General features: G+C 50.9%; 1 protein-coding gene across 1 annotated transcript in view; it reads left to right on the forward strand.

Moving 5' to 3' along the window:
- Nucleotides 1-25,943, forward strand: part of LOC137373552 (nesprin-2-like) — a 126,442-nt gene that overhangs the window by 61,604 nt on the left and 38,895 nt on the right. The window contains exons 19-23 of the mRNA XM_068038481.1: nt 8,161-8,339; nt 10,634-10,784; nt 13,041-13,223; nt 17,439-17,576; nt 23,854-24,048. Coding sequence (XP_067894582.1) covers nt 8,161-8,339; nt 10,634-10,784; nt 13,041-13,223; nt 17,439-17,576; nt 23,854-24,048 — 846 coding nt within the window. The remainder of the gene's footprint in view (nt 1-8,160; nt 8,340-10,633; nt 10,785-13,040; nt 13,224-17,438; nt 17,577-23,853; nt 24,049-25,943) is intronic.

Genomic DNA, 25,943 nt, shown 5'->3' on the forward strand with positions numbered 1-25,943 from the left:
CCCCACACTCTTCCCCCCCCCCCCACACTCTTCCCCCCCCCCACACTCTTCCCCCCCCACACTCTTCCCCCCCCCCACACTCTTCCCCCCCCCCCCACACTCTTCCCCCCCCCACACTCTTCCCCCCCCCCACACTCTTCCCCCCCCCCCACACTCTTCCCCCCCCCCCACACTCTTCCCCCCCCCCCACACTCTTCCCCCCCCCCACACTCTTCCCCCCCCCCCACACTCTTCCCCCCCCCCACACTCTTCCCCCCCCCCACACTCTTCCCCCCCCCCACACTCTTCCCCCCCCACACTCTTCCCCCCCCACACTCTTTTCCCCCCCCCCACACTCTTTTCCCCCCCCCACACTCTTTTCCCCCCCTGCCCCCACACTCTTTTCCCCCCCTGCCCCCACTCTCCTCCCCCCCCCCCCCCCCCGCCACTAGGTGTATCCTAGGATGTTATGGGAAGCAAGGGAGGAGATTGCTGGGGCCTTGTCAGTGATTTTTGTATCTTCGTTATCCATGGGTGAGGTACTGGAAGACTGGAGGATAGCTAATGTTGTGCCTTTATTTAAGAAGGGCAGCAGGGATAAGCCAGGGAACTACAAGCCGGTGAGCCTTACATCAGTGGTGGGAAAGTTATTGGAAGAGATTCTGAGAGACAGCGGGAGGTAGAGGAGCAGATATGTAGACAGATTTTGGAAAGATGTAAAGGTAACAGGGTTGTAGTGGTGGGTGATTTTAACTTCCTCTATATTGACTGGGACTCACTTAGTGCTAGGGGCTTGGATGGGGCAGAATTTGTAAGGAGCATCCAGGAGGGCTTCTTGAAACAGTATGTAGATAGTCCAACTAGGGATGGGGCCATTCTGGACCTGGTATTGGGGAATGAGCCCGGCCAGGTGGTCGAAGTTTCAGCAGGGGAGCATTTTGGGAACAGTGACCATAATTCCATAAGTTTTAAGGTACTTGTGGATAAGGATAAGAGTAGTCCCCGGGTGAAGGTGCTAAATTGGGGGAAGGCTAATTATAACAATATTAGGCAGGAACTGAAGAATTTAGATTGGGGGCGGCTGTTTGAGGGTAAATCAACATCTGACATGTGGGAGTCTTTCAAACGTCAGTTGATTAGAATCCAGGACCAGCATGTTCCGGTGAGGAAGAAGGATAAGTTTGGCACGTTTCGGGAACCTTGGATAATGCGGGATATTGTGAGCCTCGTCAAAAAGAAAAAGGAAGCATTCGTAAGGGCTGGAAGGCTAGGAACAGACGAATCCTTTGAAGAATATAAAGACAGTAGGAAAGAACTGAAGCAATGAGTCAGGAGGGCTAAAAGGGGTCATGAAAAATCATTGGCAAACAGGATTAAGGAGAATACCAAGGCTTTTTATACGTATATAAAGAGCAAGAGGGTAACTAGGGAAAGGGTTGGTCCACTCAAGGACAGAGAAGGGAATCTATGTGTGGAGCCAGAGGAAATGGGCAAGGTGCTAAATGAGTACTTTGCATCAGTATTTACCAAAGAGAAGGACTTGGTGGATGATGAGCCTAGGGAAGGGAGTGCAGATAGTCTCAGTCATCTCATTATCAAAAAGGAGGAGGTGTTGGGTGTCTTGCAAAGCATTAAGGTAGATAAGTCCCCAGGGCCTGATGGGATCTACCCCAGAATACTGAGGGAGGCAAGGGAAGAAATTGCTGGGGCCTTGACAGAAATCTTTGCATCCTCATTGGCTACAGGTGAGGTCCCAGAGGACTGGAGAATAGCCAATGTTGTTCCTTTGTTTAAGAAGGGTAGCAAGGATAATCCAGGAAATTATAGGCCAGTGAGCCTTACGTCAGTGGTAGAGAAATTAGATTAGATTAGAGATACAGCACTGAAACAGGCCCTTCGGCCCACTGAGTCTGTGCCGAACATCAACCACCCATTTATACTAATCCTACACTAATCCCATATTCCTACCAAACATCCCCACCTGTTCCTATATTTCCCTACCACCTACCTATACTAGTGACAATTTATAATGGCCAATTTACCTATCAACCTGCAAGTCTTTTGGCTTGTGGGAGGAAACCGGAGCACCCGGAGAAAACCCACGCAGACACAGGGAGAACTTGCAAACTCCACACAGGCAGTACCCAGAATTGAACCCGGGTCCCTGGAGCTGTGAGGCTGCGGTGCTAACCACTGCGCCACTGTGCCGCCCAATTATTAGAGAGGATTCTTCGGGACAGGATTTACCCCCATTTGGAAACAAACGAACTTATTAGCAAGAGGCAGCATGGTTTTGTGAAGGGGAGGTCATGTCTCACTAATTTGATTGAGTTTTTTGAGGAAGTGACGAAGATGATTGATGAGGGAAGGGCGGTGGATGTTATCAATATGGACTTTAGTAAAGCCTTTGACAAGGTCCCGCATGGCAGACTGGTGCAAAAGGTGAAGTCACACGGGATCAGAGGTGAGCTGGCAAGATGGATACAGAACTGGCTCAGTCATAGAAGACAGAGGGTAGCAGTGGAAGGGTGCTTTTCTGAATGGAGGGATGTGACTAGTGGTGTTCCGCAGGGATCAGTGCTGGGACCTTTGCTCTTTGTAGTATATATAAATGATTTGGAGGAAAATGTAGCTGTTCTGATTAGTAAGTTTGCGGACGACACAAAGGTTGGAGTAGTTGCGGATAGTGATGAGGATTGTCAGAGGATACAGCAGGATATAGATCGGTTGGAGACTTGGGCAGAGAAATGGCAGATGGAGTTTAATCCGGACAAATGTGAGGTAATGCATTTTGGAAGGTCTAATGCAGGTAGGAAGTATACAGTAAATGGCAGAACCTTTAGGAGTATTGACAGGCAGAGAGATCTGGGTGTACAGGTCCACAGGTCACTGAAAGTGGCAACGCAGGTGGATAAGGCAGTCAAGAAGGCATACGGCATGCTTGCCTTCATCGGTCGGGGCATAAAGTATAAAAATTGGCAAGTATGCTGCAGCTGTACAGAACTTTAGTTAGGCCACACTTACAATATTGCGTGCAATTCTGGTCGCCACACTACCAGGAGGACGTGGAGGTTTTGGAGAGGGTACAGAAGAGGTTTACCAGGATGTTGCCTGGTCTGGAGGGCATTAGCTATGAGGAGAGGTTGGATAAACTCGGATTGTTTTCACTGGAATGACGGAGGTGGAGGGGTGACATGATAGAGGTTTACAAAGTTATGAGCGGCATGGACAGAGTGGATAGTCAGAAGCTTTTTTCCAGGGTGGAAGAGTCAGTTACTAGGAGACATAGGTTTAAGGTGCGAGGGGAAAAGTTTAGAGGGGATGTGCGAGGCAAGTTCTTTACACAGAGGGTGGTGAGTGCCTGGAACTTGCTGCCGGGGGAGGTGGTGGAAGCAGGTACGATAGCAACGTTTAAGAGGCATCTTGACAAATACATGAATAGGATGGGAATAGAGGGATATGGTTCCCGGAAGTGCAGAAGGTTTTAGTTTAGGCAGGCATCAAGATTGGCGCAGGCTTGGAGGGCCGAATGGCCTGTTCCTGTGCTGTACTGTTCTTTGAGACAGGATTTATATGCATTTGGAAAGGCAAGGTCTGATTAGGGATAGTCAGCATGGCTTTTTGCATGGGAAATCATGTCTCACGAACTTGATTGAGTTTTTCGAGGAGTTGACCAAGAGGATTGACAAGGGCAGGGTGATGGACATGGTCTACAAAAAGACTTGCAGGTTGGTAGGTAAATTGGCCATTATAAATTGCCCCGAGTATAGGTAGGTGGTAGGGAAATATAGGGACAGGTGGGGATGTGGTAGGAATATGGGATTAGTGTAGGATTAGTATAAATGGGAGGTTGATGGTCGGCACAGACTCGGTGGGCCGAAGGGCCTGTTTCCGTGCTGTAGCTCTAAACTAAACTAAAGACTTTAGCAAGGCCTTTGACAAGGTCCCGCATGGTAGGCTGGTCCAGAAGGTTCGAACACATGGGATCCAGGGTGAGCTTGCAAATTGGATACAAAATTGGCTTGGTGATAGGAGGCAAAGGGTGGTAGTGGAGGGTTTTTTTCAGGTTAGAGGCCGGTGACCGGTGGTGTGCCGCAGGGATCGGTGCTGGGCCCTCTGTTGTTTGTCATATATATCACGACTTGGATGTGAATGTAGGGGGCATGAATAGTAAGTTTGCAGATGACACCAAAATTGGTGGTATAGTGGACAGTGAAGAAGGTTGTCTAAGGTTAAGTGGGAAAGTGGGTAAGGGAGTGGCAAATGGAATTTAATGCAGACGTGCGAAGTGATGCATTTTGGGAAGTTAAACCAGGGCAGGACATATCCAGTGAATGGCAGGGCCCTGGGGAGTGCTGTTGAGCAGAGAGACCTTGAGGTGCAAGTACATAGTTCCCTGAAAGTGGCAACACAGGTAGACAGGGTGGTGAAAAATTTGTATGGCATGCTTGCCTTCCTCGGCCGAGGCACTGAGTACAAGCGTTGTGACGTCATGTTACGGTTGTACATAACGTTGGTTAGGCCGCATTTGGAGTACTGTGTGCAGTTCTGTTCGCCGCACTACAGGAAAGATGTGATTAAGCTAGAGAGGGTGCAGAAAAGATTCACAAGGATGTTGCCTGGTCTGGAGGGATTGAGTTATAAAGAGGGATTGGATAGGCTGGGTCTGTTTTCCTTGGAGTGAAGGAGGCTGAGAGGGGACATGATAGAGGTATATAAAATTATGAGAGGCATAGATAGGGTAGATAGCCAGAGTCTGTTTCCCATGGTAGGGGTGACTAAAACTAGAGGGCATAGATTTAAGGTGAGAGGGAGGAGGTTTAAAGGGGATCAAAGGGGTAAATTTTTCACACAAAGGATAGTGGGTATCTGGAATGAGCTGCCAGAGGAGGTGGTGGAGGCAGGAACAGTAGCAACATTTAAGAGGCATCTGGACAGGTACTTGAATGAGCAAGGCATAGAGGGATATGGAATTAATGCAGGCAGGTGGGATTAGTATAGATAGGCATTATGGTTGGCATGGACACGGTGGGCCGAAGGGTCTGTTTCTATGCAGTCCGACTCTATGACTTTCCCCCCCACTCTTTCCCCCCCACTCTTTCCCCCCCCTACTTTCCCTCCCTACTCTTCCCCTCCCCACTCTTCCCCCCCCCACTCACTTCCCCCCCCCCACTCTTTCCCCCCCCCTCCCCCCCCACTCTTTCCCCCCCCCCACTCTTCCCCCCCCCCCACTCTTTCCCCCCCCCCCACTCTTTCCCCCCCCCCACTCTTTCCCCCCCCCCACTCTTTCCCCCCCCCCACTCTTTCCCCCCCCCCACTCTTTCCCCCCCCCCACTCTTTCCCCCCCCCCACTCTTCCCCCCCACTCTTCCCCCCCCCACTCTTCCCCCCCCCACTCTTCCCCCCCCCCACTCTTTCCCCCCCCCACTCTTTCCCCCCCCCCACTCTTTCCCCCCCCCCACTCTTTCCCCCCCCCACTCTTCCCCCCCCCACTCTCTTCCCCCCCCCACTCTTTCCCCCCCCCACTCTTTCCCCCCCCCACTCTTTCCCCCCCCCACTCTTTCCCCCCCCACTCTTCCCCCCCCACTCTTTCCCCCCCCACTCTTCCCCCCCCCACTCTTTCCCCCCCCCACTCTTTCCCCCCCCCACTCTTTCCCCCCCCCCACTCTTTCCCCCCCCCCACTCTTTCCCCCCCCCCACTCTTCCCCCCCCCACTCTTTCCCCCCCCCACTCTTTCCCCCCCCCCACTCTTCCCCCCCCCCACTCTTCCCCCCCCCCACTCTTCCCCCCCCCCACTCTTCCCCCCCCCCCCACTCTTCCCCCCCCCCACTCTTCCCCCCCCCCACTCTTCCCCCCCCCCACTCTTTCCCCCCCCCCACTCTTTCCCCCCCCCCACTCTCCCCCCCCCACTCTTTCCCCCCCCCCACTCTTCCCCCCCCCCACTCTTCCCCCCCCCCCACTCTTCCCCCCCCCCACTCTTCCCCCCCCCCACTCTTCCCCCCCCCCACTCTTCCCCCCCCCCACTCTTCCCCCCCCCCACTCTTCCCCCCCCCCACTCTTCCCCCCCCCCCCACTCTTTCCCCCCCCCCACTCTTTCCCCCCCCCACTCTTCCCCCCCCCACTCTTTCCCCCCCCCCACTCTTCCCCCCCCCCCCACTCTTCCCCCCCCCCCCACTCTTTCCCCCCCCCCACTCTTTCCCCCCCCCCACTCTTTCCCCCCCCCCACTCTTTCCCCCCCCCCCACTCTTTCCCCCCCCCCACTCTTTCCCCCCCCCACTCTTTCCCCCCCCCCCACTCTTTCCCCCCCCCCACTCTTTCCCCCCCCCCACTCTTTCCCCCCCCCCACTCTTTCCCCCCCCCCACTCTTTCCCCCCCCCCTTTCCCCCCCCACTCTTCCCCCCCCCACTCTTCCCCCCCCCACTCTTCCCCCCCCCACTCTTCCCCCCCCCACTCTTTCCCCCCCCCACTCTTTCCCCCCCCCCCACTCTTTCCCCCCCCCCCACTCTTTCCCCCCCCCACTCTTTCCCCCCCCCACTCTTTCCCCCCCCCCACTCTTTCCCCCCCCCACTCTTTCCCCCCCCCCACTCTTTCCCCCCCCCCACTCTTTCCCCCCCCCCACTCTTTCCCCCCCCCCACTCTTTCCCCCCCCCCACTCTTTCCCCCCCCCCACTCTTTCCCCCCCCCACTCTTTCCCCCCCCCCACTCTTTCCCCCCCCCCACTCTTTCCCCCCCCCCCACTCTTTTCCCCCCCCCCACTCTTTTCCCCCCCCCACTCTTTCCCCCCCCCACTCTTTCCCCCCCCCCCACTCTTTCCCCCCCCCCACTCTTTCCCCCCCCCACTCTTTCCCCCCCCCACTCTTTCCCCCCCCCCACTCTTTTTCCCCCCCCCCCACTCTTTCCCCCCCCCCACTCTTTCCCCCCCCCCACTCTTTCCCCCCCCCCACTCTTTCCCCCCCCCCACTCTTTCCCCCCCCCCACTCTTTCCCCCCCCCCACTCTTTCCCCCCCCCCACTCTTTCCCCCCCCCACTCTTTCCCCCCCCCACTCTTTCCCCCCCCCCACTCTTTCCCCCCCCCCACTCTTTCCCCCCCCCCTTTCCCCCCCCACTCTTCCCCCCCCCACTCTTTCCCCCCCCACTCTTTCCCCCCCCCCACTCTTTCCCCCCCCCACTCTTTCCCCCCCCCACTCTTTCCCCCCCCCCACTCTTTCCCCCCCCCCACTCTTTTCCCCCCCCCCACTCTTTCCCCCCCCCCACTCTTTCCCCCCCCCCCACTCTTTCCCCCCCCCCCACTCTTTCCCCCCCCCACTCTTTCCCCCCCCCCACTCTTTCCCCCCCCCCACTCTTTCCCCCCCCCCCACTCTTTCCCCCCCCCCCACTCTTTCCCCCCCCCCACTCTTTCCCCCCCCCCACTCTTTCCCCCCCCCCACTCTTTCCCCCCCCCCCACTCTTTCCCCCCCCTTTCCCCCCCACTCTTCCCCCCCCCACTCTTCTCCCCCCCCCCACTCTTCTCCCCCCCCCACTCTTCTCCCCCCCCCCACTCTTCTCCCCCCCCCACTCTTCTCCCCCCCCCCACTCTTCTCCCCCCCCCCACTCTTCTCCCCCCCCCCACTCTTCTCCCCCCTCACACTCTTTTCCCCCCTCACACTTCCAACCACCCCCATTCCTTCCCCACTCCCCTGCCCCCGCTCTTGTCCCCAAGTGCTGTGTGTACGTTAGTGAGTGTGTAAACATGTTGGTGTGTGTGTTTAGTGTTCCCAAGCTTGGATTGTAATTTGTAAAATCTTCTCTTTTATCTCCCTAGTGTAAGTTATTGCTGTGTTGGGCTTATTGAACTTCAGGTGATTCTGTGAGAATACCCCGGACAGAGTGCCTGAACCGCCTTCTCTCTCTGGACTACGGAATTTCACTTCCTCTGTCCTTTCCCCACTGCTTGCCCTCGCAGCACCCCAGCAACATCCCTGGTGCGGTGCTGTGTATTACACCGTGCACTGACCCTTGCACTCCCTGGTACGGTGCTCCCTCGCGCTCCCTGGTACGGTGCTCCCTCGCGCTCCCTGGTACGGTGCTCCCTCACGCTCCCTGGTACGGTGCTCCCTCACACTCCCTGGTACGGTGCTCCCTCGCGCTCCCCGGTACAGTGCTGTGTATTTCACCGAATGCTGACCTCCATCTCTTGTTTCAGGAGTTGCAGAGGGATATTGAGCAGCACAGTGTGGGCGTGACCTCGGTGTTGAGTCTGTGTGACAGCCTCCTGCTCGACACGGACACCGAGACGGAATGCAACTCCATCCAACAGACCACGCGGAGCCTGGACCGCAGGTGGCGCAACATCTGCGCCATGTCTGTGGAACGCCGGATGAAGTACGTTGGAGATGTGCAGACACTAGGGGTACAGGTGGGGAATAATTTCGGGTAACAATCACCCCCTTCCTGAGGCCACCATGGAGTTACTGACCAGGTGCAGCGGTCCCTTGGCTGAATTGTCATTCCTTCCCAAGACCATTCACTGGACTCAATATCCGGAGAACATGAGTTTGAGAGGTTCACAGCTTGAGAGTTTGAATTCAGATTATAAATTTGGAGACAAAAATCTGGTCCCAGTAAAAGTAACCGTGAAGCTGTCGGATTGTCATAAAAACCCACCTGGTTGATTAATGTCCTTTTGGGAAGCAAGTCTGCCATTTTCACTCTGTCTGGGTCTGTACGTGACTCCAGACACAACACCAATATGGTTGACTCTTAACTGCCATCTAAAATAGCTGAGCAAGACACTGCTCCAGCAGTCAGTTCGATCATGGCTGATCTGTACCTCAACCCCATTTACCCTTTATTCCCTTTACCCAACAAAAATCTATCCATCTCAGTCTGGAAATTCTCAATTGACCCTCAGAATAATCAGCTTTCTGTGGTTGTGGGGAGGTAGTGGGGTCGGATGAGTCCAGATTCCCACTCCCCTTTGTGTGAAGAAGTGCTTCCTGACATCACCCTGAATGACCTTGGTCCAATTTTAAGATTCTGCCCCCATGTTCCGGACTCCCCCAGCAGACGAAATAGTTTAGTCACATCTGTCCAGTCAAATCCAATAATCATCTCAATCACCTTGATCAGATCACCGTGTGGTAACAGGGCCGGCGATGGTCCGCACCGTGTGGTAACAGGGCCAGCGATGGTCCGCACCGTGCGGTAACAGGGCCAGCGATGGTCCACACCGTGCGGTAACAGGGCCGGCGATGGTCCGCACCCTGTGGTAACAGGGCCGGCGATGGTCCGCACCCTATGGTAACAGGGCCGGCGATGGTCCGCACCCTGTGGTAACAGGGCCGGCGATGGTCCGCACCGTGCGGTAACAGGGCCGGCGATGGTCCGCACCGTGCGGTAACAGGGCCGGCGATGGTCCGCACCGTGCGGTAACAGGGCCGGCGATGGTCCACACCCTGCGGTAACAGGGCCGGCGATGGTACACACCGTGCGGTAACAGGGCCGGCGATGGTCCGCACCGTGCGGTAACAGGGCCGGCGATGGTCCGCACCGTGCGGTAACAGGGCCGGCGATGGTCCGCACCGTGCGGTAACAGGGCCGGCGATGGTCCGCACCGTGCGGTAACAGGGCCGGCGATGGTCCGCACCGTGCGGTAACAGGGCCGGCGATGGTCCGCACCGTGCGGTAACAGGGCCGGCGATGGTCCACACCGTGCGGTAACAGGGCCGGCGATGGTCCACACCGTGCGGTAACAGGGCCGGCGATGGTCCACACCGTGCGGTAACAGGGCCGGCGATGGTCCGCACCGTGCGGTAACAGGGCCGGCGATGGTCCACACCGTGCGGTAACAGGGCCGGCGATGGTCCACACCGTGCGGTAACAGGGCCGGCGATGGTCCACACCGTGCGGTAACAGGGCCGGCGATGGTCCACACCGTGCGGTAACAGGGCCGGCGATGGTCCACACAGTGCGGTAACAGTTCTGGCGATGGTCCACACCGTGCGGTAACAGGGCCGGCGATGGTCCACACCGTGCGGTAACAGGGCCGGCGATGGTCCACACTGTGCGGTAACAGTTCTGGCGATGGTCCACACCGTGCGGTAACAGGGCCGGCGATGGTCCACACCGTGCGGTAACAGGGCCGGCGATGGTCCACACCGTGCGGTAACAGGGCCGGCGATGGTCCACACCGTGCGGTAACAGGGCCGGCGATGGTCCACACCGTGCGGTAACAGGGCCGGCGATGGTCCACACCGTGCGGTAACAGGGCCGGCGATGGTCCACACCGTGCGGTAACAGGGCCGGCGATGGTCCACACCGTGCGGTAACAGGGCCGGCGATGGTCCACGTCGTGCGGTAACAGGGCCGGCGATGGTCCACACTGTGCGGTAACAGGGCCGGCGATGGTCCACACTGTGCGGTAACAGTTCTGGCGATGGTCCACACCGTGCGGTAACAGGGCCGGCGATGGTCCACACTGTGCGGTAACAGTTCTGGCGATGGTCCACACTGTGCGGTAACAGTTCTGGCGATGGTCCACACCGTGCGGTAACAGGGCCGGCGATGGTCCACACCGTGCGGTAACAGGGCCGGCGATGGTCCGCACCGTGTGGTAACAGGGCCGGCGATGGTCTGCAATGTGCAGTAACAGGGACGTGTTTTCTTTGCCATTGCAGGATTGAGGAGACGTGGCGGCTTTGGCAGAAGTTTCTGGATGATTACTCTCGCTTCGAGGACTGGCTGAAGGCGGCTGAGCGGACCGCAGCTCAACCAAACTCCTCACAGGTCTTGTACTCACTTGCCAAAGAGGAGCTGAAAAAGTTTGAGGTAAGCCGCAGCCGAGCTTGGAACGGGCCGGACTGAGTAAGTGTGAGGAGCAGATGCTCAGCTGATGGAGAGAGTAGGTGGAGTTTCTGGGTTTATTACGCTTCTGTGAAAAAAATGCCAAGGTGGTGGTGACTCTGCCCCTTTAAACAGGAAGCGATTCTGTCGTTTGCTGGCCTGTGCCTTTAACTATGTCTCTGGCTCAGTCGCCGTTAAACGCATTGCCCTGGTATGGTTCTGAATCTTATGGACCAAAGGGTCTCTCACTTCAATTCTCGCTCTGCACTGGGTCACTGGTTAGAGGGCCATAGTTTACTGTTGTGCGCCACCTTGGCTAGAGAAGGTAGGGGTAAATAATCAGCCACGATCCCCACTGCTGATCAGCACTAGCCTGCTGGACAGTGGCTGTGTGTGGTCAATGGGGCAGGTTTGGGCTGAGTGGTGATCTCCCCAGAACAGTCGACAGGTAGCTGATACACATCCTGTAGATGAAGATTGGATGAGGTCAGTGTGTCACTAGTAACAATCAGTACCCTCCAGGAGAAAGGCAAAAGAGCAGGGGAGTGCAACTAATTGGATAGCTCGTTCAGAGCCCAGTACAGGCTCAATGGACTGAATGGCCTCCATCTGTGCTGTATGATTCTATGATTCTAACTTTCCACTTTGACTTGGGGAAGTGGTGTGAAGGGTGGGAACAGGAAGCTAAAATCCAGCTGCCCGTTTTTCCCCCTCCCCTTCATCCTGGCAGAATCTTGAGTTTGACCCTGTACATCACTGCTTCTGGATTTGTGTTGGTGATGAGACAGAAAGATGGTGACAGACCCCTCCTGAGATTCTGATGTTGTTACGACCAGGTGAGGAAGGGGGTCTCAGGCTCCCCCTATCAGCCTTTTCCTGGTTTGGCCGTAACAGGGTTTAATTTTTAAAACACAGTGTTTTCAGCTTCACCTCAGTGAGTCCTTGCTCACTGCTCTCTAATTGTAATAGCAAAGAAATCAACCAGACAGGTTTTCTCAGATTTAAACAAGAAATGTGTAAGTTTATTTAACTAACTACGAAGAATGCACAACACGGCCATGCTAGCATGCAAACACGATAAGCACACACGCAAATAGAAACAGGGGAAGAGAAAGAATTAAGGGGGAAAGGTTTTAAGTATTAGATGGAATTCAGTTACTGGTTCTGGGTTGAATGGAAAGTCTTTGATTGAAGTTAAGTCTTGCAGTTCTCGTTGGGGCCCAGTGCACACTTTCAAACTTGTTTAGCTGGTACCAGAGGGCTGCAGGAGTCTTCTGTCTTGAGGCTTGAGTTACTTCCATGGGTCCCTGGAACTTTACGTGAGAGAGAAAGAGAGAGAGAGACAGAGAAAGGGAGTACTCTCTTCTTGAAGTTCAATTGCAGTCTCTCACAAAAACTGTTCTGTGTCAGGCACAATTCAAAAAACCCCAGGTTGACCAGCAGGTTAGTCATGTGACTAGCTCCTTATTTGGAACAGCTTCTCCTGCGAGGTTTGTGGATTCCCCCAAGCTTACCAGACACACTCAGTGGGAAGGGTGGAATGCTGGCTCAATGTCTCTTGATCATCACTATTGACAAAATCCATCTGGCTAATTGAATCAGGAAGTACTCCCATTGTCTCTCCATGCAAATGTCTTTTAGAATGCAAATGTGCAGCCATGTTTTCAGCCACTGTTCTGTCGTCTTTTTAAGCAAGTTTGTTCAATGTCCAGTAACAGTTCAAAAATAATGTTCCATATGACAAAAATTAATCTATTTCATTTTGGCAGGTGTGGTTTCCATCACAATGTGCTTTTTTCACCACTGGAGAGTGTACAGAGTAGCTTTACTAGGATGGTACCAGGGACAAGGGACTTCAGTGACATGGGGAGATTTGAGAAAGCAGAGATGTTTCAGAGGAGACTTGATCGAGGTGTTCAAAATCATGGAGGGTTTTGATGGACTAACTAAGGAAAAACTGTTTCCAGTGGTGGGAGGGTCAGTAACCAGAGGACACAGCTTTAAGGTGAGTGGCACAAGACCCAGCGAGGAGATTACGAGGAATATTGCTACACAGCGAGTAGTTAGGGTCTGGAATGCGCTGCCTGAATGGGTGTTGGAAGCAGATTTAATAGTAACTTTTGAAAGGGAATTGGATAAATACTTAAGAATTAAAAATTAATTGGACAGCTGGCACAGGCGTGATGGTGCAAATGGCCTCCTTCTGTGCTGTAAGATTCTATGATTGTTCTTTTGCCACAGACCTTCCAGAGACAGATTCATGAGAGTCTGACCCAGCTGGAGCTGATCAACAAGCAGTACAGGCGACTGGCGAGAGAGAACCGCACAGACTCCTCCAGTCGGCTCAAACAGATGGTGCACGAGGGAAACCAGCGGTGGGACAGCCTCCAGAAGCGCATTGCCGCCATCTTACGCAGGCTCAAGGTAACTACTGCACCACTGATGAATGGCAAGGGGGCTGACTCATCGAGGAGGAGGGGCAGTTTGCATCATTTACAGCACAGGAGGAGGCCCTTCAGCCCCTCGAGTCTGTCCTGCCATTCTAATTGCACACCACGAGGGATGAGTTCCTGTGTATTAGCATCCAGAGGCAGGAGTCATCGGGGCAGAAAGCAAACTTCCGTTGTGAAATATCAAAGAAACTTGGGCCCAAGTGTGTTATGCTTGTGATTATACTATGCAATATTTTCCTTATTCTTTTTACCCCCTTCCCCTCCTTTCCCCTAACACCATCTACAACCCTTACTCCCAAATGCTTATTATAATTGCTCTTTACCCAGGCTAAGGAGCCATACACAAATGTGGACATTGCAGCACTTCAGGAGACTCGCCTCCCCGCGAGTGGCTCTCTAGCAGAGCAAGACTACACCTTCTTCTGGCAGGGCAGGGATCCTGAAGAACCAAGACAGCATGGAGTGGGCTTCGCCATCAGAAACTCCTTGCTCAGCATGATAGAGCCTCCCTCAAATGGCTCGGAACGCATACTGTCCATCCGACTGCTCACCACCTCTGGTCCAGTACACCTACTCAGCATCTATGCTCCAACACTCTGTTCCGCACCTGAAGCTAAAGACCAGTTCTATGAACAACTCCATAACATCATTAGCAGCATCCCCAACACCGAACACCTATTCCTGCTGGGGGACTTTAATGCCAGGGTTGGGGCCGACCATGACTCATGGCCCTCCTGCCTTGGGCGCTATGGCGTTGGAAGGATGAATGAGAACGGGCAGAGACTGCTTGAGTTGTGTACCTATCATAACCTCTGCATCACCAACTCGTTCTTTCACACTAAACCCTGTCACCAGGTTTCATGGAGGCACCCAAGATCACGTCGTTGGCACCAGCTAGACCTCATTGTCACAAGGCGAGCCGCCTTAAACAGTGTTCAAATCACACGCAGCTTCCACAGTGCGGACTGCGACACCGACCACTCCCTGGTGTGCAGCAAGGTTAGACTCAGACCAAAGAAGTTGCATCATTCCAAGCAGAAGGGCCACCCGCGCATCAACACGAGCAGAATTTCTCACCCACAGCTGTTACAAAAATTTCTAAATTCACTTGTAACAGCCCTTCAAAACACTCCCACAGGGGATGCTGAGACCAAGTGGGCCCACATCAGAGACGCCATCTATGAGTCAGCTTTGACCACCTACGGCAAAAGTGCGAAGAGAAATGCAGACTGGTTTCAATCTCATAATGAAGAGCTGGAACCTGTCATAGCCGCTAAGCGCATTGCACTTTTGAACTACAAGAAAGCCCCCAGCGATTTAACATCCGCAGCACTTAAAGCAGCCAGAAGTACTGCACAAAGAACAGCTAGGCGTTGCGCAAACGACTACTGGCAACACCTATGCAGCCATATTCAGCTGGCCTCAGACACCGGAAACATCAGAGGAATGTATGATGGCATGAAGAGAGCTCTTGGGCCAACCATCAAGAAGATCACCCCCCTCAAATCTAAATCGGGGGACATAATCACTGACCAACGCAAACAGATGGACCGCTGGGTTGAGCACTACCTAGAACTGTACTCCAGGGAGAATGCTGTCACTGAGACTGCCCTCAATGCAGCCCAGCCTCTACCAGTCATGGATGAGCTGGACATACAGCCAACCAAATCGGAACTCAGTGATGCCATTGATTCCCTAGCCAGCGGAAAAGCCCCTGGGAAGGACAGCATTACCCCTGAAATAATCAAGAGTGCCAAGCCTGCTATACTCTCAGCACTACATGAACTGCTATGCCTGTGCTGGGACGAGGGAGCAGTACCCCAGGACATGCGCGATGCCAACATCATCACCCTCTATAAAAACAAAGGTGACTGCGGTGACTGCAACAACCACCGTGGAATCTCCCTGCTCAGCATAGTGGGGAAAGTCTTTGCTCGAGTCGCTCTGAACAGGCTCCAGAAGCTGGCCGAGCGCGTCTACCCTGAGGCACAGTGTGGCTTTCGTGCAGAGAGATCGACTATTGACATGCTGTTCTCCCTTCGTCAGATACAGGAGAAATGCCGTGAACAACAGATGCCCCTCTACATTGCTTTCATTGATCTCACCAAAGCCTTTGACCTCGTCAGCAGACGTGGTCTCTTCAGACTACTAGAAAAGATCGGATGTCCACCAAAGCTACTAAGTATCATCACCTCATTCCATGACAATATGAAAGGCACAATTCAACATGGTGGCTCCTCATCAGAGCCCTTTCCTATCCTGAGTGGTGTGAAACAGGGCTGTGTTCTCACACCCACACTTTTTGGGATTTTCTTCTCCCTGCTGCTTTCACATGCGTTCAAATCCTCTGAAGAAGGAATTTTCCTCCACACAAGATCAGGGGGCAGGTTGTTCAACCTTGCCCGTCTAAGAGCGAAGTCCAAAGTACGGAAAGTCCTCATCAGAGAACTCCTCTTTGCTGACGATGCTGCTTTAACATCTCACACTGAAGAATGCCTGCAGAGTCTCATCGACAGGTTTGCGTCTGCCTGCAATGAATTTGGCCTAACCATCAGCCTCAAGAAAACGAACATCATGGGGCAGGATGTCAGAAATGCTCCATCCATCAATATTGGCGACCACGCTCTGGAAGTGGTTCAAGAGTTCACCTACCTAGGCTCAACTATCACCAGTAACCTGTCTCTAGATGCAGAAATCAACAAGCGCATGGGTAAGGCTTCCACTGCTATGTTCAGACTGGCCAAGAGAGTGTGGGAAAATGGCGCACTGACACGGAACACAAAAGTCCGAGTGTATCAGGCCTGTGTCCTCAGTACCTTGCTCTACGGCAGCGAGGCCTGGACAACGTATGCCAGCCAAGAGCGACGTCTCAATTCATTCCATCTTCGCTGCCTTCGGAGAATACTTGGCATCAGGTGGCAGGACTATATCTCCAACACAGAAGTCCTTGAAGCGGCCAACATCCCCAGCTTATACACACTACTGAGTCAGCGGCGCTTGAGATGGCTTGGCCATGTGAGCCGCATGGAAGATGGCAGGATCCCCAAAGACACATTGTACAGCGAGCTCGCCACTGGTATCAGACCCACCGGCCGTCCATGTCTCCACTATAAAGACGTCTGCAAACGCGACATGAAATCGTGTGACATTGATCACAAGTCGTGGGAGTCAGTTGCCAGCATTCGCCAGAGCTGGCGGGCAGCCATAAAGACAGGGCTAAATTGTGGCGAGTCGAAGAGACTTAGTAGTTGGCAGGAAAAAAGACAGAGGCGCAAGGGGAGAGCCAACTGTGCAACAGCCCCAACAAACAAATTTCTCTGCAGCACCTGTGGAAGAGCCTGTCACTCCAGAATTGGCCTTTATAGCCACTCCAGGCGCTGCTTCACAAACCACTGACCACCTCCAGGCGCGTATCCATTGTCTCTCGAGATAAGGAGGCCCAAAAGAAAAAAAAGAACCCAGGCTAAGGAGCCATACACAGGAATTCCCTGCACTTACACTGGTTCAAAACGGGTGTAAAATGAAACCCGGAATTTCAGGTGCAACAGGAAGCAGTAATTTTTCTGGCATTTTAAAATGATTTAATTGAATGATCTTGTTTTTGAATGACGCTCACAGAGACTTGCTCTGTTTGTTCTGATTCTGTAAGTGGGATTTTTCTTACGGTAGAAGTCCCATTGAAAATGTCAAAGCTTCCCCTATTGCAGCTTATCCCTCATGTGCATGGTGCATAGGACATAAGAATTAGGAGCAGAAGTAGGCCATTCAGCCCCTCTAGCCTACTCTGCCGTTAAATAAAATCATGGCTGATCTGATTGTGACCTTAACTGCACTTTCCTGCCTGGCCCCCCATAACCCTCGACTCCCTTGTAGATCAAAAACCTGTCTAACTCAGCCTTGAATATATTCAATGACCCAGCCTCCACCGCTCGCTGGGAAAGAGAATTCCAAAGATTAACGATCCTCTGAGAGAAGAAATTCCTCATCATCTCCGTCTTAAACGGGAGCGGGGATGGGTGTAATTTTGGCTGCAACCTCCTGATGACACCCTCTCAAGACATTGCAGCCTCTGCAGAGTGACGGGGTATACACAGTGGGTTACCCTGACCTCCAGACGACACAGTGTCACGCTGATTGAGAATCCTGAAATTACTCCTCCCCTTTCAACCTGTTCGCATTTCCACAGCACTTCACCAATCAGAGGGAAGAGTTTGAAACTTCCAGGGAAGGTATCCTGGTGTGGCTCACGGAGATGGACCTGCAGCTGACCAATGTGGAACATTTCTCCGAGAGTGACATCGATGATAAAGTACGACAGCTGAATGTGAGTAGCAGCTTCACCACCTCACACAGCATGGTTCAGCACGGTACCCACCTGTACACATTCCCTGGTATATTTACTTCAATACAGTTGTATACCTCGACTGCCAGCTCTGGCTCAATGGACAGCACTCTCGCCTGAGTCATAGCTTCAACCCCACTCCAGAAACTTGAGCCTATAATCCAGGCTGACACTCTCAGTGCAGTACTGAGGGAGCATGGCACTGTCGGAGGTGCCATCTTTCAAGTGAGACGTTAAACCAAGGTCCCGTCTGCCCTGTTGAGTGGATGTAAAAGATCCCCTGGCCACTATTGGAAGGACAGTAGGAGAATTCTCCAAGATGTCCTTGACCAATCTTTAGACCTCAACTGACCTCACTAAAAACAGGTCATTGATCGCATGGCTGCTCTGTTTGTGGGATCATGCTGTGTGTAACTGAATAAATTTACTTGGATAATAATGTCGTTGCATGTTAATGTAATTCGTTTTGTGAGGAGTGCGATGGGATTTTTCTGAGAGACACATTGGAGTTTGAAACAAACACCTTACTCCATTAAGATGAACCTTTCATCCTTTCTCCCCTCCTCTCCTGAAGCCGCTGACCCTTCGCTATCCTGTGTTAGTCCATTTGGCTGGATTTTCAGTGGAACTGTAGAATCTGACAGCACTGAATAGCCATTTAACTGATAATACCTGAGCCAGCTGGGAAGATAAAACATAGAAAGAGAAGGTAGCCTTTAGCCCCCTCGAGTCTGTTTCACCAGGCAGTGAGATTGTGGCTGATTTCTGACCTAACTCCATATGCCTGCCTTTGCCCATAACCTCTGGTTAACAAAAATCAATCTCAGATTTAAAATTAATAATTGATCTGTCATCAATTGCCATTTGCAGAAGAGAGTTTCCAAACTTCTACCGTCCTCTGTGTGTAGATGTGTTTCCTACTTTCACTCCTGAAAGGTCTGGCTTTAATTTTTAGATTATGCTGCCAGACCTAGACTCCACAACCAGCAGAAATAGTTTCTCTCTATCTACCTTATCTGTTCCCCTTAATATCTTGAAAACTTTGATCAAATCAACCCTTAACCTTCATTTTGCGAATGGAAGGCGGTTTCCAGTGGTGTTTCACAGGGCTCAGTGTTGGGTCCCTTGCTGTTTGTGGTATATATTAATGATTTGGACTTACATGTGGGAGGCATGATTGGGGAATTTGCTGATGACACAAAAATTGGCCGTGTAGTTGATTGTGAAGAGGATAGCTGTAGACTCCAGAATGATATTAATGGTTTGGTTGAGTGGGCGGAAAAGTGGCAAATGGAATTCAATCCAGAGAAGTGTGAGGTAATGCATTTGGGGAGGGCAAACAAAGCGAGGGAATACACAGTAAACAGGAGGATATTGAGAGGGGTAGAGGAAGTGAGAGACCTTGGAGTGTATGTCCACAGGTCCCTGAAGGTGGCAGAACAGGTAGATAGAGTGGTGAAGAAGGCATCTGGAATGCTTTCCTTTATTGGTCGAGGTATAGAATACAAAAGCAGGGATGTAATGCTGGAATTGTATAAAACACTGGTTAGGCTACAGCTGGAGTATTGCGTATAGTTCTGTTCACCACATTACAGGAAGGACATAATTGCTCTGGAGAGAGTACAGAGGAGATTTACAAGAATGTTACCAGGACTTGAAAGTTGCAGCTATGAGGAAAGATTGGATCGGCTGGGGTTGTTTTCCTTAGAACAGAGGAGGCTGAGGGGTGACTTAATTGAAGTGTACAAAATTATAAGGGGCCTAGATAGAGGAGACAGGAAGAACCCGTTTCCCCTAGCGGAGAGGTCAGTTACCAGGGGGCACAGATATTAAATGATTGGTAGAAGGGTTAGAGGAAAACCCTTTTCACCTAGAGGGTGGTGGGCGTCTGGAATTCGCTGCCAGGAATGGTGGTGGAGGCAAAAGCCCTCAATTATTTTAAAAGGTACCTGGACATGAACCTGAAGTATTTTAACCTGCAAGGCTATGGACCAGGTACTGGAAGGTGGGATTAGATTAGGCGGCTAGTTTTTTCAGCCAGCACGGACACGACAGGCTGAATGTCCTCCTTCTGTGCAGTAATTTTTCTGTGGTTCTATGGTTCTAAAATCTCTCCTCATAATTTAACTGTTGGAGTTCAGGTAACATTCTGGGGAGAAGAGTGGGTCTTTCAGTTTGAGGGAGAGAAGAGTGGGTCCAAGACTAGTATTTTCAACTTAAATAAGGGCATTTATGAGGGCATGAAAGCAGAGCTAGCTAAATTGAACTGGAAAAATAGGTTAAGGGATAGATCAATAGAGATGCAGTGGCAGACATTTAAGGGGATATTTCAGAATACACAGAATAGATACATTTCAACAAGAAAGGAAAATTCCAAGGGTGGAACCGTCATCCGTGGTTAACTAAAAAAGTTAAAGATAGTAACAAACTTAAAGAAAAAGCATATAATTGTGCAAAGATGGGAGGCAGGTCAGAAAATTGGACAGAATATAAAAAAACAGCAAAGAATAACTAAAAGATTAATAAGGAGGGAAAAATTAGAGTATGAGAGAAAGCTGGTGAGAAATATAAAAACAGATAGTAAGAGTTTCTAAAGATATTTAAAAAAGAAAAGTTAACAAAGTGACCGTTTGTCCTATAGAAAGTGAGTCTGGGGAATTAATAATGGATAATAAGGAGATGGCAGATGAATTGAACAGATATTTTGCATTGGTCTTCACTATTGAGGATACCAATAACATCCCAGTATTAGCTGTAAGTCAGGAAATGGAAGGGAGGAACTCAAGAAAATTCCAATCACCAGGGAAGTGGTACTCAACAAATTGTTGGAGCTGTGGGCTGACAAGTCCCCGGGTCCTGATGGACTTCATCCGAGGGTCTTAAAAGAAGTGGCTCCCTAGAACCGGGGAAGATTCCTTTACATTGGAAAATAGCCAATGTAACTCCTTTATTCAAAAAGGGAGGGAGACAGAAAGCTGGAAACTACAGGCCAGTTAGCTTAACATCTGTCTTACGTAAAATGTTAGAAGCTATTATTAAAGATGTTATAACAGGACACTTAGAAAAATTAAAGGTAGATTTCCAGAAGGCATTTGATAAGGTGCCACATCAAAGGTTATTGCAGAAAATAAAAGCTCATGGTGCAGGGGGTAACATATTGGCATGGATAGAAGATTGGCTAGCTAACAGGAAACAGAGAGTAATTGGTAATTTTCTGGTTGACAAGATGTAACGAGTGGTGTGCCACAGAGATCTGTGCTGGGGCCTCAACTTTTTACAATTTATATAAATGACTTGAGATGAAGGGACCGAAGGTATGGTTACTAAATTTATTGAAGACACAAAGATAAGTAGGAAAGTAACTTGTGAAGACACAGGGGGGCTACAAAAAGATATAAATAGGTTAAGTGAGTGGGCAAAGGCCTGGCAAATGGAGTATAATGTGGGAAAGTGGGAAATTATCCACTTTGGCAGGAAGAATAAAAAAGAAGCATATTATCTAAATGGTGAGAGATTGCAGAGCTCTGAGATGCAGAGGGATCTGAGTGTCCTAGTGTATGAATCGCAGAAGGTTAGTTTGCAGGTACAGCAAGTAATTAGGAAAGCGAATAGAATGTTACTGTTTATCGCAAGGGGAATTGAATACAAAAGTAGGGATTAAAAGCAAAATACTGCAGATGCTGGAAATCTGAAATAAAAACAGAAGGTGCTGGAAATACTCAGCAGGTCAGGCAGCATCTGTGGAGAGAGAAGCAGAGTTAACTGAAGCATAACCTCCCCAGTTCAGGTCTGTGACTTTTCATCAGAACTGGGGGAGGTTATGCTTCAGTTATACAGAGCATTGGTGAGACCACATCTGGAGTACTGTGTACAGTACTGGTCTCCTTATTTAAGGAAGGATGTAAATGCGTTGGCCGCAGTACAGAGAAGGTTTACTAGACTAATACCTGGAATGGGCGGGCTGTCTTATGAGGAAAGATTGGACAGGCTAGGCTTGTATCCACTGGAATTTAGAAGAGTAAGAGGTGACTTGATTGAAACATATAAGATCCTGAGGGGTCTTGACAGGGTGGATGTGGAAAGGATGTTTCCCCTTGTGGGAGAATCTAGAACTAGAGGTCACTGTTTAAAAATAAGGGGTCGTCCATGAGTGAGTCTTTGGAACTCTCTTCCTCAAAAGGCGGTGAAAGCAGAGTCTTTGAATATTTTTAAGGCAGAGGTAGATAGATTCTTGATAAGCAATGGGGTGAAAGGTTATCGGGGGTTGGTGGAAATGTGGAGTTAAGGTTACAATCAGATCAGCCATGATCTTATTGAATGGCGGAGCAGGCTCAAGGGGCCGAGTGGCCTAGTCCTGCTCCTAATTCATATGTTCTTTTCTTCGTAAATCTACACTGCACTCCCTCCAAACAATATATTCTTCATAAGGTTTGGTGCCCAGAACTGCTCCCTGTAACTCCAGGTGTGGTCTAACCAGGGCTTTGTACAGCTGAAACATGACCTACCCCCTTGGATTCTAGTCCTCCAGTTATAAAGGCTAGCGTTCCATTAGCCTTTTTGATTATTTTCTGCACCTGTCCATGACATCTTAATGATCTGTGTACCTGGACCTCCAAGTCCCTTTGAATCTCCACTGTTTCTAGCTTGTTACCATTTAGAAATTACCCTGTTCGATCCTTTTTAGGTCCAATGTTGATGACCTCACATTTGCCTACATTAAAAATCCATTTACCACAGTTTTACCCGTTCACTTAATCGATCAATATCTCTTTGTAATTTTACGCTTCCATCTACACAGCTTACAATGCGGTCTTTCTTTGTGCCATAGGGAAATTTGGTTCTCTATCTCATCATCTAAGTTATTAATAAATGCATTGAATGGTTGAGACCCCAACACAGATCCATGTGGGACAGCACTAGTCACATCCTGTTGATTACAGTGTCTGACCATTATCCCTACTCTCTGTCTCCTGCTGCACAGCCAATTTCCCCACATAGGCAATAATTTGCCTTCAACTTTAGTTTTAACTAACAATCTCTTATGAGGAACTTTATCAAATGCCTTTTGGAAGTCCATGTAAATAACACCCAGAGACTTCCCCCTGTCTATTACTCTAGTCACCTCTTCAAAAAATTGAAATCGGACATGTCCTCTCCTTTACCAATCCACACTGACTCTCTCCGATCAGCTGAAAATTTTCCAGGTATTCAGACACCCTATCCTTAATTATAGACTGTCAGCAGCAGATTTTATGTGAACTGGCCTATAATCCCTTGGTTTCTCTATCTTACCTTTCTTAAAAAGAAAGAGCACTTTAATTTAGTCCCACTCTCCTGCTTTTTCACCATTACCGTGAGAATTTGTCCTTTCACGTTCATGTCCAGTGCCCTTTTGAAAGTTCCTGTGGAATCTAATTCCACCACACTTTCAGGTAGTGCGTTCCAGATCTTAACCCTCTGGGTGAAAACACTTCTTCTCATTTCCTCTGTAGTTCTTTTGCTAATTATTTTAAAGCTATGTCTCCTGCTTACTGACCCATTTGCCAAAGGAAACAGTTTCTCGCTACTTACTCTCTCAAACCCCTCATAATTTTGAATACCTCTATTAAATCTGGTAAATCTCTGCACCCTCTTCAGGGCCTTCACATCCTTCCTGAAGTGTGGTGACCAGAATTGTATACAGTACTCTAGCCGAGGCCTAACTAGTGATTTATAACGATGTAGCATTAATTGTTTTTGTACTCATCTTGTCTGATGCTATATTCCTATCTGTGAGCCTAGACCTTGGAAGTTGGAGAGCTATTTGACCATGTGAGGCATCATAGCAGAGCCCAGTCCTGACTTTAAACAATATCTGCACCCACTCATTGGAAGTCTTTCATGATCAGGAGCAGATACTCTGGCTGGATTCCTTCCCCACCCCCTAACCCAAGGGTACTGAGGCCAATTATGGTGCTCTCTTTTCCAAGGAGACATTTCAGTTCCGTACGACTTGCGGGTTTTGCATTTAAACTTTGGAGCTATTGGGGATGGGAGTGGGGGAGAGGCTGGATCCAGGAGCTGGATCTGAGTGCCAGGATGGGTTGAGTTTTGGTGTTCAGGTTGCAGGATGGGAGAGGTTGGGAAGATTCCTTGAGTAAGAGGGAAGGAGCCTCGCAGATAACCAGGATCTGGGAGTGAGCTGGCATTCGGGCGTGGCTCTGTGTTGGGCCGCACCCACCCATCACCAACTTGCGTTTTGCCTTTATAATCACCACAGGCCTTTCAGCAGGAGATCACCCTCAACACCAACAAGATTGACCAGCTTATTGACTCTGGTGAGCAGCTGATTCAGAAGATTGAACCGATGGATGCTATTGCCATTGAAGAGGAGTTGGAGGAGCTCCATGCATACTGCCAGGAAGTGTTCGGGCGCGTTGCACGCTTCCACCAGAGGCTCATGACCAAACGGCCGGTGAGGAACCGACAAACCTGCTCCGATAGCGGGGCATGGACCACTTTATAGTCAGGGGTATGGACTTTATAATCAGGGCATCCTGCAAATAACTGCAGTGGAGGGAAGGTGACTGTAATATGGTCTTACTTGAATATCTTTGGGTATCACAGTATTTATGTAGAATTATCACTGGAGAATAAATGGGTTTGTAGAGTCTATAATAGGGGAGAGTGGACATGGGTTGTGGCTTATTAAATGGGTGGGTAGAGTCAGTGATAGGGGAGAGTGGACATGGGCTGTGGGTGATTAAATGGGTGGGTAGAGTCAGTGATAGGGGAGAGTGGACATGGGCTGTGGGTGATTAAATGGGTGGGTAGAGTCAGTGATAGGGGAGAGTGGACATGGACTGTGGGTGATTAAATGGGTGGGTAGAGTCAGTGATAGGGGAGAGTGGACATGGACTGTGGGTGATTAAATGGGTGTAGAGTCAGTGATAGGGGAGAGTGGACATGGGCTGTGGGTGATTAAATGGGTGGGTAGAGTTAGTGATAGGGGAGAGTGGACATGGACTGTGGGTGATTAAATGGGTGGGTAGAGTCAGTGATAGGAGAGAGTGGACATGGGCTGTGGGTGATTAAATGGGTGGGTAGAGTCAGTGATAGGGGAGAGTGGACATGGGCTGTGGGTGATTAAATGGGTGGGTAGAGTCAGTGATAGGGGAGAGTGGACATGGGCTGTGGGTGATTAAATGGGTGGGTAGAGTCAGTGATAGGGGAGAGTGGACATGGACTGTGGCTTATTAAAAGGGTGGGTAGAGTCAGTGATAGGGGAGAGTGGACATGGGCTGTGGGTGATTAAATGGGTGGTAGAGTCAGTGATAGGGAAGAGTGGACATGGGCTGTGGGTGATTAAATGGGTGGTAGAGTCAGTGATAGGGAAGAGTGGACATGGGCTGTGGGTGATTAAATGGGTGGTAGAGTCAGTGATAGGGAAGAGTGGACATGGGCTGTGGGTGATTAAATGGGTGGATAGAGTCAGTGATGGTGGAGAGTGGACATGGGCTGTGGGTGATTAATTGGGTGGGTAGAGTCAGTGATAGGGGAGAGTGGACATGGGCTGTGGGTGATTAAATAGGTGGTAGAGTCAGTGATAGGGGAGAGTGGACATGGGCTGTGGGTGATTAAATGGGTGGTAGAGTCAGTGATAGGGGAGAGTGGACATGGGCTGTGGGTGATTAAATGGGTGGTAGAGTCAGTGATAGGGGAGAGTGGACATAGGCTGTGGGTGATTAAATGGGTGTAGAGTCAGTGATAGGGGAGAGTGGACATGGGCTGTGGGTGATTAAATGGGTGGTAGACTCAGTGATAGGGGAGAGTGGACATGGGCTGTGGGTGATTAAATGGGTGGGTAGAGTCAGTGATAGGGGAGAGTGGACATGGGCAGTGGGTGATTAAATGGGTGTAGAGTCAGTGATGGGGGAGAGTGGACATGGGCTGTGGGTGATTAAATGGGTGTAGAGTCAGTGATGGGGGAGAGTGGACATGGGCTGTGGGTGATTAAATGGGTGTAGAGTCAGTGATGGGGGAGAGTGGACATGGGCTGTGGGTGATTAAATGGGTGTAGAGTTAGTGATGGTGGAGAGTGGACATGGGCTGTGGGTGATTAAATGGGTGTAGAGTCAGTGATAGGGGAGAGTGGACATGGGCTGTGGGTGATTAAATGGGTGTAGAGTCAGTGATAGAGGAGAGTGGACATGGGCTGTGGGTGATTAAATGGGTGTAGAGTCAGTGATAGGGGAGAGTGGACATGGGCTGTGGGTGATTAAATGGGTGTAGAGTCAGTGATAGGGGAGAGTGGACATGGGCTGTGGGTGATTAAATGGGTGTAGAGTCAGTGATGGGGGAGAGTGGACA

This window comes from Heterodontus francisci, chromosome 9, assembly GCF_036365525.1.
Source record: "Heterodontus francisci isolate sHetFra1 chromosome 9, sHetFra1.hap1, whole genome shotgun sequence".
NCBI lineage: Eukaryota > Metazoa > Chordata > Chondrichthyes > Heterodontiformes > Heterodontidae > Heterodontus > Heterodontus francisci.